General features: G+C 39.0%; 1 protein-coding gene across 1 annotated transcript in view; it reads left to right on the top strand.

The window, feature by feature from the left end:
• Positions 1 to 11,632, top strand: part of MYBPC1 (myosin binding protein C1) — a 388,140-nt gene extending 376,508 nt beyond the window's left edge. Inside the window, exon 38 of the mRNA XM_056574562.1 lies at positions 11,120 to 11,632. Within this exon, the coding sequence (XP_056430537.1) occupies positions 11,120 to 11,220 (101 nt within the window). The 3' untranslated portion in view covers positions 11,221 to 11,632. The remainder of the gene's footprint in view (positions 1 to 11,119) is intronic.
• Positions 11,633 to 14,124: the final 2,492 nt, after the last annotated feature.

Raw genomic sequence — 14,124 nt, 5'->3', positions numbered from 1 at the left:
AAAACTATATAACAAATATATTGTTCCTACTTATTTTCCAAAATATGGGTTTTGCATAGATTTTGCTCCCTGTATGGAGGGAAACCTTGATTTACCTTTCCCTTACAGTGTGGGGCCTCTGGAGGCCACAGGTTGTAGGTACACAGTCCAGACTCACTCTTTCTCTTATGCATATAGCACTAGCTGAGCCCTGCCCCCACTTGCTCCCATTTTGCTGTCTCCATTACTAAAGTTAAACAAAGTCTAACAACAGTAGATTGCAGGGAAGTAAGACAACTAATGGACCTGATCGTACTTGAAATATATATTTAACCCTTTCCCATACATGAACATTATAAGGCAGGTGAGGGATTTGGATCTATGCCATAACTGGCAGATACCCGCTGCTATCAATCTGGTAATGACAGTCTTCAGAGATTACGCCAAAGTCTGTCATGTAACGGTTTAAACAATATCGATTGCGGCCTTTAAAATTTTAATCCGGAACATCCCTGGTGTCTAGTCGTCCCATCACGAATCCAACACAACCCCCCCCCCCCCCTTGATGTAATCACAGGGTGCCAATGGGTTGCTGGGGCCTTGGCATCTACCTTCCATCAATAATTGCTTTGGCAGGATTTAAGGGGCACTCCGGCCCTGGACATCTTATCCATTGTCCAAAGGATAGGGGATAAGATGTCTGATCACGGGGGTTCCACCGCTGGGGACCCCCGCAAGCTCGCCTGCAGCACCCACTTGTCATCAGCCTCACGGCGCGAAGATCACTCCGTGTCTGTGACGTCACGATACTCCGGCCCCTGTATCGTGAGTCATCAGACACGGAGGCTGATGACAAGTGGGTGCAGCAGGGAGATCACGGGGTCCCCACCGGTGGGACCCCCGCAATAAGACATCTTATCCCCTATCCTTTGGATAGGGGATAAGATGTCTAGGGCTGGAATACCCCTTTAAGCAACAGAACACTGATTACATAAAGCAATGTAAGGCATGTTTGCCATCAACTGCCATCAAATATTTAAAAAAATTCCTTCGCTAAATAAAATTTCAATCACCCACCTTTTCCCATTTTACAAATAAAACACTGTAAAATAATAATAATGAAAATATAGTATTTACTGTCACCACGTGTGTAATTGTCCTAACTATTAAATTATTACCTTCCTGGTTCTGCACAGTCAATGGGGTAAATTTCTGATTTTTGGTCACATCACATCCCAGAAAAAAATATTCTTTTTTTCTTTTTTATCATAAATGAAACATAAATTATCCAAGTTTAGCATGTCCGTTTTATCATATTGTGAACTCCTTAAAAATTATTGCCCTACAAGAGTGTGCAATTCCATTTTTTTTGCCCTGCAAAAAATTTTTTTCTGGCTTTGTAATATATTATATGATAACATAAAGTATGCCAAGGAAAACTACAACTTGTCCCACAAAAAAATAAGCCCTAGTACAACTTTGTCAGTTATGGGTCTTATAAGGTTAAGAGGAAGAGAAAGTAAACAACAAATCAAAATTCGGAAGATAAGGAAGGGGTTAAGGACCTGTTTGCACATTTTATTTTTATAGGGTCCATGTCAAATATGACAAGTCTACAAACTGAGTACTGTCCCCATTTCAAAAGATCATTCACTTTATCTAGGCATTTATTTCAGAATTCTGCTTATTTCTTGGGCAATGCACTGGTAAGAGTTCCCTTTGTAAGAGTGAAATGAAGTGTTCCATATGACATAAATTAACCATATAGAAATGGTATGTTAGCCAGAAACTACTAAAACAATTCCATATATATATCATGTGAAATGTTCTAATTCTACAGGGTCAATGGGCGGAGAATCATTCGACCTGTGGAAACAGAAGCAGGTTTACCACACAAATTACATTCAGTGATACCTTACAATGGAATAATCTCTGCTTACGTTAAGCCATACCTTGCATGTAAAACCGGCATTTGTAATCTGAGGCCAGATTGCAAATCCTGTTTCATGGTAAAACATGCCCATCTATTGAATCGTTTTACCATGAACAATTGAAATAACAATTGGTATGATTCTTAACAGCAAATATGAGCGCAAAATGTATTGCTTAAAATTAATTAATATTGAAAATGCCAGAAGCAGCACTGTTCACAGCAACCACAAAGAGTCCAAATTTAAGGGGGCTATCACATTGAACATGGTGTCTGATCTGCAGGTAATGTGGTAGAGCCGTGGGGGCTGAGCAAATGTTTGTGAAAACATTTCTATTGTTTTAAATTTCTGCTTTTTAGTCCAGTGAAAGGTCTTATTCAGTGTGTGACAGACTTTCCTATATGACAGTACATAAAGAGAAATCTATTACTTACTAGAACCACCCACTGGACTCCTAATCCCTAAAAGAGCAAAAAATACAAATTATTCTTAATCTCTTCCTACAAAACTGTAGATTAATCTGCTCAGCTGCATATCACGCTACCCTCTTATACGACTGCATATACAATATATCAGGTTCCCTTTAACCTCAACTTAAACTATGGTTGGTTATTATTGGGAAAATGAATGGCTTTTTATTTTATTTATTTTTTTACATAAGGCCCATGATGTCACATTTTAACTGCTGATCAAGCTAAACTGATCAGTTAATTTGTACAGTACCTAGATTTTAGAAGATAATACAGTCCATTCCAATGAATTGTATTTAGCTGCTTTTAATAACTTTGATCAACAATTATTCTAAAAGAGAGTATCTAAATGCAGGTTGGCATCCAAATGCAGTCTTTGTCAATGAACCCTAATATGGAAGGATGAAATATATATATATTAAAAATATATAAATATGTATTTAAAATATACATATATATTACTTATATACATATGTATATTTAAATATGAGTTGTGATGTGTGTCTCTATATATCTATAAAATTACACTTACCTTTTCCTGAAAGTTAACCTGGTTAAGTGCTTTCTTTTAAACTATATGTGTGTATTAATAATATCAGTTATTAATTTATGAAATATTGTTGGGTTCCATTTTTCATATGCTTTGACCACATTTACTAAGCTCTCATGACATCATATCCCGCTCCATGCAGTAATCACTATGTTCTTTCTTAGCATCTAAATGTTCATTACTTCTTTTTCTTTCTCCCTTAGTTGCACAATAAGGATTATTGAATGTGTATTGTCATCTAAGGTAAGCTTTCATATGGTCATGTCATATGAAGCTTATGTCTCTCCATGCAAAACATTGCTTCCATATCTAACTGCAGCCTGCATCATGAGCTAACATACTGTTGATGTTGCATCACTTTATAAAAAATATGATCCAACATTTTACTAATAATATTATTTCACTCTGGTTTTCTCTCAAGGTTCTACATCTCTGTAAACCATGAAAACTTATTTTACAATTGGTGGCGACTTTACATCTTGGCTTTTGACTTTCTGTATTTTACCCCCATGAGATCAGAGTATATCAGTATATTGATCTACAGATACTGCAATTTATTCACACAGTAGATATATTTATTTAGATTTTAAAAACATATACTTCACACACACACACATATATATATATATATATATATATATATATATATATATATATACATATATATATATATATATATATATATACATATATGTTAGTTTGCAGGGAACTGATTAATACACTTGAATTACATAGGAAATTCATACAGTCAAACTACATAAGCAAGTGACTCCTAATCTTCTTTCACAGACTACATTGTTACAAATATTGAAGAATTGAAGGCTATAGACATCTATAAACTTTTATTTTATTGTTTATATGATTTCTAAATGCATAATTAAGGACATTTCTAAATATTTTATTTTAAAAAATCTGGGGGTGGGGGGGGGGTGTTGGGAAACTTGCACTAAACCGTACAAGTGAAAATGAAAAGCGCACATGAGAAAAGTTTGAACCTGGGACAAGCTGCATATCAGGTAGTCTGGGAGTGAATGAAGAAGCAAAGATTGCAAAGTCAAATTTAGTATAACTTTTTTAAATATCCTCTAAATAGTACTCTTCTGGCTGCTTGAGGTATACACTGAACTCAACAATGAAACACTATGCATTATCTTCTAGACTCCACCAAGCAGACTGAATTTTATTATTTGGGCCTCGTTTACAATGCCATTGGACTCCGCTATTCGGAGTTCCTTCGGTAATCCGGCCAGAAGGACGGGAGTTTAGCGGAGAAAAAAATAGTGCAAGCACTATTTTTTTTCTCTGATAAATTTCTGTAAAATTACCGGATCACCGACGGACCCCATGCAAGTGAATGGGGTCCGTCGGGACCCAATAGTAGCCGTTTGTATCAGATCCGTTTAAGGGTCCGATTGGCTCAACAACAAAAATGAGCAGATCAGACCCTTAACAGGTCGGATGCGAACAGCAATGTGAACGAGGCCTTAAAGGGGAACTCCGGTGGAACAAAAAAAAAATTCGAATCAACTGGCTCCAGAAACTTATACAGATTTGTAAATTACTTCTATTTAAAAATATTAATCCTTCCAGTACTTATCAGCTGCTGTATACTACAGATATACTACAGAGAAATTTGTTAAATTCTTTCCAGTCTGACAACAGTGCTCTCTGCTGACATCTCTGTCCATGTCAGGAACTGTCCAGAGAGGTTTTCTATGGGGATATGCTTCTAATCTGGACAGTTCCTGACATAGACAGAGGTGTCAGCAGAGAGCAGTGTTGTCAGACTGGAAAGAGCTGCACAATTTTCTCTGTAGTATACAGCAGCTGATAAGTACTGGAAGGGTTAAGATTTTTTAATAGAGGTAATTTGCAAATCTGTTTAACTTTCTGGCACCAGTTGATTTAAAAACATTTGTTTTCTACTGGTTTCCACCGAAGTTCCCCTTTAACCTTATTACCCTGATCAACGGATCTATGATGGTGTTAGTTTGGGACATTAGACTATGTATCAAGTTAGTGGTGGTGGTTGAATTTTCCTCCCTCTTAATAATCTCCACAGAATTTTGAACTTTAATATGCAAACAAAGTGAATCCTTTAGATCATGTTTTCAATGAACTCACTAGCCGGATTTTGTATTCAGAAAATAGATAGGTAAAATTTACCATATTTACAGAGTATACTAGCTGCAGTTTGGCAACTGGTTGACATCAAGCTCTGATGAAACAGATATAAAAGAGGAACAACTGACAAGGATTTTTGATAACTAAAGAACTTTCACACAGATGCAGAAGGATGGATTCATATGTGAACGATTTTACTGCAGAAATTTCTGTGACTTTCTGGACCTTGTTTTCAGAAACTTCTGCAACAAAATCTGCTGCATAAAATTCTACCTTTAGACTCCTATACCTTGTTTTATGTCAGATTTGCCACATACTATCTCTTAAAGGGGTTACCCAGTTCTCGAACACTTATCCCCAAGAATTCCTCAGAAGGTGGGAGCCGAAACGCTCAGCGGGGAGAGTTTTTAGAGATTGCAGAGGATCCCAGAGGGCAGACTCACGGTTTTCAGACACTTATCCCTATTCCTGTGGATGTGGGATACGTTTCTATGAAGTAAGCCTTTAAGTTAGTTAAATGCAACAATTTTTTAATATAGAAAAACCTTTATACGCATGAAGACAAGATCAAGAAGTTTTGCGAAAAATGGTAAAACAGGTAAAATTGTATACTGTCATATTTTGGAATATTCATATTGTCCCATTGTATATTATGTAGTAGTAAATTAAATAGATGGATTGATTTGCACCAAATTGTTTAAAATGTATTCTTTTTTTCTTTCTTAATAATATCAAAATCACGTTAACATATTTATCCCCCCCCCCCCCAAAAGCCACCCCCACACACCCCATCCTGAGGGAAAGGAAGAAGAAAAAAATAATAATAACCAGAAACCCGCTTTTTTCTAGCGCCCTTAACTGATTGTCTGGCTTTATTACCTTCAAATTTCCAGATTTTTTTCACAAATGAGAACCATTCCTCAAAATCTGGCATCTTCTCTGCTAACCAGACTCTCAAAATACATACTTTTGCCATGGTAAAAAGTCGTATCCTCAATTCACAGTCCTCTGTACCCTATTCCACCCCCAGTATCACTTGTTGAAAAGTTATAGCATACTGATCCCTAATGGCCACGCAGTCCCACATAATATGAAAAAAATCTGCTTAGTCTTGCTCACATGTTGGACATTTTGCATGACTCCAATAATAAATTTTTAATAGTAAAGATTATGGATACACTTGAAGTGAGTTATCTTAACCCATTGCCGCAAAACGCCATTTGTAAACGGCAGTGCGGCACGGCAGGGTAATGAAGCGAGCTTAGAAGCTTAGCTCGTATCATACCCACACGGTCCCGGCTGCTATCAGCAGCCAGGACCCGTGGCTAATGCCGGACATCGAAGTTCAGGCAGATGTCCGGCATTAACTGTTTAGACGCGGCGATCAATGTTGAAAGTGAAAACTTTACGGCAGCTCAGTCAGGCTGATCGGGACCACCGCTGTGAAAGCGTGGTGTCCTGATCAGCTAGAACGCACGAGGAGGGTCCCTAGCTGCCTCCTCAACGTCCGATCGCCGAATGACTGCTCCGTGCTTGAGATGCCTGGCATAGCATTAAACAGTGTAGGAGATCAGTGTAATGCATGTTATAGTCCCCTATGGGGGCTATAACATTGCAAAAAAAAAAGTTAATAATGATTTAACCCCGCCCCTAATAAAAGTTTGAATCACCACACTTTTCCCATAAAAAAAAAGTGTAAATAAAACTAAAAATGAACATATGTGGTATCGCTGCGTGCATAAATGTCTGAACTATAAAAATATATTGTAAATTAAACCATGGCGTACGTGCAAAAAAATTCCAAAGTCCAAAATATTTTTGACTACTTTTTATACCATAAAAAGTTAATAAAAAAGCGATCAAAATAAAAAGGGTACCGATAAAAACTTCAGATCACGGTACAAAAAATGAGCCCTCATACTGCGTCAAATGCAGAAAAATAAAAAAGTTATAGGGGTCAGAAGATGACAATTTTAAACGTATAAATTTTCGTGTATGTAGTCATGATTTTTAGAGTATCATTTTAATCGTATGGACCTACAGAATAAAGATAAGGTGTCATTTTTACTGAAAAATGTACTGCGTAGAAACGAATGCCCCCAAAAGTTACAAAATTGCATTTTTTTCCTTCAATTTTGTCCCAAAATTTTTTTGGGGTTTCACCGTAGATTTTTGGGTAAATGTTTGATGTCATTACAAAGTAGAATTGGTGGCGCAAAAAATAAGCCATAATATGGATTTTTTGGTGCAAAATTGAAAGGGTTATGATTTTTAAAAGGTATTAAAATGGAAAAATGCTATGTCCTTAGGGGTTAAAGGTTAGGGGTTAAAGTTCATACCAAACATAAGTGCCCCTACATTTTTTATCATCACCACCCAGTGTTCAGAATTTATTTAAATACCCTCCCGTTCCCACTTAAACCTAATTCTTACCTCCTCCCCCCTACCCTTAAACCTTCTAAGCCTTCTGTATATCTCCACCAAGTTCCTAATCCCCTGATATATCCAATTTATGAATTCATTGATCTCCTCTTTAAATATTTCTCTATCCTTTATAGCCCGGTCAGCTGAACATAATTGCATATACCAGAAAAAGTGCTTGTGACTAATCTTAAAGGACAACTGTAGTGGAACACTTTTATATATTCCTGTGCCTGGGCCTCAAAAATAAACCAAATAAATGTATACATACCTTCCTACGTGCCCCCGTTGGTCCGGCACAGGCCTCATGGTCCGGCAGTGCTAACCTCATTCCACTTCCTGGGGATGGGGACGCCGCAGAGCTGTCGGCATATCACGGCCGCAGCGATCTCCCGCCCTGGCCGGTGATAGGCTGAGCCCACTGTCATGTAAGGAGCTCTGGCCGGCGGGACCTCGCTGCGGCCGATGATATGCCGACGGCTCTGCAGCATCCCCGTCCCCAGAAAGTGGAATGAGGTTAGCACTGCCGGACCAACGGGGGCACGTAGGAAGGTATATATAAGTTTATTTTGTTTATTTTTGAGGCCCGGGCACAGGAATATATAAAAGTGTTCCGCTACAGTTGTCCTTTAAATTCCGCCACCAATTCCTCAAAACTCCTTAATTTACTATCCCTATAGAGCTGCTGTATTACTGTTACCCCTTGTGAGATCCAGAATCTTTCCATACTAATAGTGTAAAATTCTTTTAAATTCAAGTTATAAAAAAAATTTGTGAAAACAACAAATTTACTTTAAGATTCAAATACCTCCTAAGCCACCTCCATGTTTTTCTTAATATCTCCAAGTATGTAAATCTAATTCCCAACTCTCCCTGATCAACCCCTACATCCAAGAGAGCGTAAATGTCCACGGATTTGTACTTACAAATTCCCATACAATGTCTTATTATTGGTGAATCCTGCTTTTGAGTCATCATATTAATAATCCTTGAGAGATAATATAATCTATAGTCCGGCAGTCCTAAACCCACATCTAACTAATCTAACCCTAAGACTCCATACTTAAGCCTGGCCCTTTTCCGGCCCCAAATAAATTTATTCACAGTTGTTTCAAGAAGCTTAAACCAAGCCAGGCCAATCCAAACTGGGGATGCATTTAGCAGATCCAAGAACTGGGGCAAAACAATAATTTTAACAATGGTGATTCGGTCTCCCCAGGAATTTTACACCACACTGTTATTCTCTTCTTCAAATACATCAACAAACTCTTAAGATTAGACGCTATAAATTTTGAGGGTTCATTAGAAATCTTAATCCCTAAGTAAGGGATTGTTTCCCCCTTAGGGACCACATTAAATAACCAAGATCCCTGGTCGGGGTCCCAGTCCAAAGGGAGCAAGTAGGATTTTCCCCAATTAATTTTAAGACCTGACATCACCCCAAGGTCCTCTATGATGGTCATAATTTTAGGGAATTTTAGCGAACAATAATGGGGAGAGTGGACACCCTTGGTGGGTGCCCCTGCTAAAAAAAAAAAATGGTTCTGAGGGAAACCCATCAATCAAGACCCTTGCTGAGGGGGCAGAATACAGAATATTGACCCATCTTATAAATTCACTCCCTAACCCAAATTCTTCCAAAACTTTCCACAGGAACTCACACTCCACACTTTAACAGCATCTAAAGAAAGAATGAAGTGGGAGCCCTGACCCTACACCTGGATTCCTAAAAAAAATCCTGTCAATATTACAAAAAATTGATCTACCCCTAATGAAGCCTGTTTGATCACTATGGATCAACCCCAGGATAACCTTTGTTAATCTTTTTGCCAAAATTTTACTAATCAATTTCATATCAGAATTTAAGAGGGAGATAGGATGATATGATTCTGCTAATGTCCAATCCTTCCTATTTTTTGGTATGAGCACAATATTGGCTTCCGACATAGATGCTAGTAAACAATATGTACTCCTTATCTCTTCCACTACCATCCCAAAAAGGGGGGGGGGGGTAAAGTGGATGAGAACCTCTTGTAAAACCCGAAAGGGATTCCATCAGGCTCTGGAGTGGAAATCTACTGCGGCCTCTTTTATAACCTCCTCTATAGAAATTAGTTTACCCAGCTCCTCCCCTTCTTCCGGGGAAATAATTGACATATTAATTTCCCCAAAGAACCTGTCCCCTGCCCCATCAATCTGTACCCCATCTGATGTGTACAGTTCCTTATAGAATTTGACAAATTGCTCTTCTATAAGTTTATGACCATTGGTTACATGACCAGTATCCAGTTTTATTTTTTCCACCCCTCCCCCTCTAAAAACTGTCTCTGTCCTCTGAAAAAATTAATTTGCTGAGCCTTTTCTCCCAAAAATTCTGCTAACACCTTCTGCCCCTTTATTATTTTATCATACGTTCCCACATCTTTATTACTCGAGAAAGCTTCTTCTAATTCACTAACTTCCCTCCTAAGATCTTCTTCTTTCTAAAAAGTTTATTTTTTATAGCAGATTTCTTTGAAGAGCATCGCCCTAATAAATGCCTTCAAGGCATCCCAGACAATTTGTATTTCTGTTGACCCCTTATTCCGCTACCCAAAAAATTATATTCCAGAAACAAAAAACTTGTCCTTATCAATGAGCCCTAGGCAATAGGGATTAATCCTCATAATTCTATTCTTCTCTCCCTCTCTACCACCAAACTGAACCCTTATCAGTGTGATCAGAAATCGATTTTGGTTCGTACACCATTTTAGAGGGGCAGTTTTCAAATTGCAAACACTCAGATCTATTTGAGATGCTTACCCGTATGTTGAACTATAACAAGAGAACACAGACTTTTCCCCATTGAGAAGGTGCCAAACATCCACCCAACCCATTTCATCTACGAAGTAGATAACTTTGTTTTCCTCGCTCCCCTTTGCCCAGAAAGTTATTGCCTATCTTTAAATTGATTTAATACAATATTGAAATCTCCATTAATTATCAAATAGGCTTCAGGATGTTGTGCAACAAAATAACAGTTTACTCAATACTTCAAAAGAAAAGGGAGGTGGAATATATAAAAAGGCCAAGATCAAGTTAAGCCCTCTCATATTACCCAATAAAAATATATATCTCCCAAACATGTAAAAAATGTTTATCCTTTACCACAAACGGAACTTTGCGATGAATGAAAACCGAAACTCCTGCCGAATATGATGAGCAGGTGGGGTGACAAGAAAAACTGGCCCACCTTCTATTCAATTCAACAGCAGTATCAGGGGTCAAGTGTGTCTCCAAGAGACCAATTATGGCTGGGAGAGGCCAGATCGAAAATCGCAACCTTCTCGATTTTTTTCCCCCATGCCCCTAATGTTCCAAGTCAAAATTTCTATAGAACCCATTTATCGCAGAAAAAAACCACTCCCTTACCCTCTGGACCTCCCTCCCCCCAACCCCCCCCCCCTCCCCCACCGATGGCCTACACCACTCCTGTCGGCCTATCCTTTGGATAGGGGATAAGATGTCTAGGGATGGCGTACCCCTTTAATAAAATTTATGACAAAATTCTGTGTCATGTACCTGAACAGAACAACAACCCATCGGCATGTGAACTTACTGAGATACCAGGAGGAGACTAACCCTTTCTATATTCTGGTTTGCAGGTGGAGTGACATTTTTCCGCCTTCTAATGCAAGGTGTGCCTCTGTCTGTCATCGACTCTTATATGCGAGAGCTGGATGCAAGTAAGCCGGAGAGAGCATGAGCAAGTCCAGAAAGCTGCTTTTTTACTGCATTATTCTGGACATCAGCGTGAAAGTGTTTGACCCTGAAGCCGCATCTATAAAGTGTAGTAAATTTCTGTCTGCTGTCTTTCTGTGTTAGATACAAATACAATTATTGCATGGGTTGGTGTAGAGAGGGATGGATGAGCTTGAAGTTTAGTTTGGGGCTTTTTTACTTCAAGATTCGGTATGGATTATTGGTCTCCTTATTTGGAGCAGCACAACACTTGACTTGTTGGCAATGAACTGAACTGCTTACATAACAATGATAGTCTCAAAGAATGGTAAATCACAGTTTTTTTTCTTCAAAAATGCAAAATGACAGCAATATTAAGTTCAATATTAGACATGCTGGTGACTGCTTGTTAAAGTGATACTGCTGGAGAAAAGCTGGAAAACAAAATGTGTAATTCAGTCAATGTACAATAAATGAAAACATTTTTCCATGATTGATTTATGTGTATGTGAGTTTTCTTTTATGACTTCCAGCCCTGAGAACATACCTCACTGCATTGTTGTAAATTATATTTCTACTACACTAAAAGAAAAACGAATAGCACTCAACAGTGTTTTATAAGGAGGGCAAGTGGAACAAATACAATATCACTTACCCAGGTGATTGTGCAAACCATATACAACAATGGAATGAGCGTGTAATGGCAAATGCACCCTTCCTACCCCAAAATAATAGCGATAATAGGAGGAAAACTTTTTAGAAAACAACAGAACTTAATCATCGCTGGAAGGAGCAACCAAAGTTTGATCCTTCCAGTGTTGTTCAAGTCCTGCAGTTTTCCTCCTATTATCGCTATTCCTACAATATGATCCATATAAGCTTTTAATAGTTTGAATATCTATTGCAAAAGAAAAGGCTTATTACAAAGCTCAACAAAAAAAAATCTGGCCTTAGCAGTACCAGACTAGTAGGTTTATGCAGGTATAATTGTAAATAAAACCATTGTAAATTTAGCCACAAAATCAATGTTTAGATTACTGCATATTAGGACAGTTCTAGAAATCTTAATATAATATATATGAGCCTGCACACATTAGAACACTGGGGGAGATTTATCAAAACCTGTCCAGAGAAAAAGTTGCTGAGTTGCCCATAGCAACCAATCAGATCGCTTCTTTCACTTTTGAAAAGGCCCGAAAGAAGCGATCTGATTGGTTGCTATGGGCAACTCAACAACTTTTCCTCTGGACAGGTTTTGATAAATCTCCCCCCAGTACTGTATTGTGCAAAAACTTTTTATATAGGGTACATATGGGGGAAATTCATCATTGTTGTCTTTTGAAAGTGAGTTTTGAACTTATTTTTGCTTTGGTTTTACTATTGCAGGAAGGTTGAAAAATTGGGGGAACATAAGCAAAAAACTGTAAATCACTTCAGAACACCATTTTGTATGATTCTTCCTCTCCTCTGCGAGACGGTCAGAAACAGACTCCATGAGGGTGGTATGAGGGCCCGATGTCCACAGGTGGGGGTTGTGCTTACAGTCCAACACCATGCAGGACGTTTGGCATTTGCCAGAGAACGCCTGGAGACGCCATGGAGAACGTTCTGCTGCCTGCAACATCCTCCAGCATGACCGGTTTGGTGGTGGGTCAGTAATGGTGTGGGGTGGCATTTCTTTGGGACAGCCCTCTATGTGCTTGCCAGAGGTAGCCTGACTGCCATTAGGTACCGAGATGAGATCCTCAGACCCCTTGTGAGACCATATGTTGGTGCGGTTGGCCCTGGGTTCCTCCTAATGCAAGACAATGCTAGACCTCATGTGGCTGGAGTGTGTCAGCAGTTCCTGCAAGAGGAAGGCCTTGATATTATGGACTGGCCCGCCCATTCCTCAGACCTGAATTGGATTGAGCACATCTGGGACATCATGTTTTGCTCCATCCACCAACGCCACGTTGCACCACAGACTGTCCAGGAGTTGGCAGATACTTTAGTCCAGGTCTGGGAGGTCATCCCCCAGGAGACCATCCGCCACCTCATCAGGAGAATGCCCAGGCATTGTAGGGAGGTCATATGGACACGTGGAGGCCACACTCACTACTGAGTCTCATTTTGACTTGTTTTAAGGACATTGAATCAAAGTTGGATCAGCCTGTAGTGTGGTTTTCCACTTTGATTTTGAGTGAGACTCCATATCCAGACCTCCATGGGTTGATATTTTTGATTTCCATTGATAATTTTTGTGTGATTTTGTTGTCAGCACATTCAACTATGTAAAGACGAAAGTATTTCATACGATTACAGAATTCACAGAAGTAGATAAATAATTTTATAATGTACCAGTCAAATTTGTAAATCACAGAAAACATTAAAACTTTACTTTTAATAAATCACTCTAAAATATAGACCATCAAAAACCACATATAACAATTCTGGCCTTGTATCTGAATATCGTACATCCAACCAGAAAGGACAATTTCGGTTATACCTTGGTCATACAGACCACTTTTTGCTGCACTGCAACTATGATAAGTTGACCTATTGCAGACTTACAAACAGAAAAAGCAACAACACAGTCCCCGGGTCCGGCAGCAGTATTGAGGTAAATATAGATCATAGAATCAATGTAAACAAAGTGTCCTGAAATAATAAATGGGTATAAGGGTGGGGTAGGTACGGGTGGGACCTGGGGGTAGCACGGGCTAGATGTGGAGTGCCCCTATGGCTATCCTGACCCTAGGTGATCACCCTGCTCTAGGCCTCAACCTAGGCGGAGTGTACGCCCTGATAAGGGCGGCCCCGCTCCGGAACCTTCCCTGATGTACCCTAGAGACCCTATTTAGGAGACAATTAGGAAAGTGGCTCACTGTCTCACTGGGGCGCCCTATCTGACTTGGTGGACAGGGAGGTTACCCTAACTTGCGGTAGA

This window comes from Hyla sarda, chromosome 4 (genome assembly GCF_029499605.1).
Source record: "Hyla sarda isolate aHylSar1 chromosome 4, aHylSar1.hap1, whole genome shotgun sequence".
Taxonomy (NCBI): domain Eukaryota; kingdom Metazoa; phylum Chordata; class Amphibia; order Anura; family Hylidae; genus Hyla; species Hyla sarda.
Note: the sequence above shows the minus strand (reverse complement) of the source record. Positions and strands in the feature narration are given on the sequence as shown.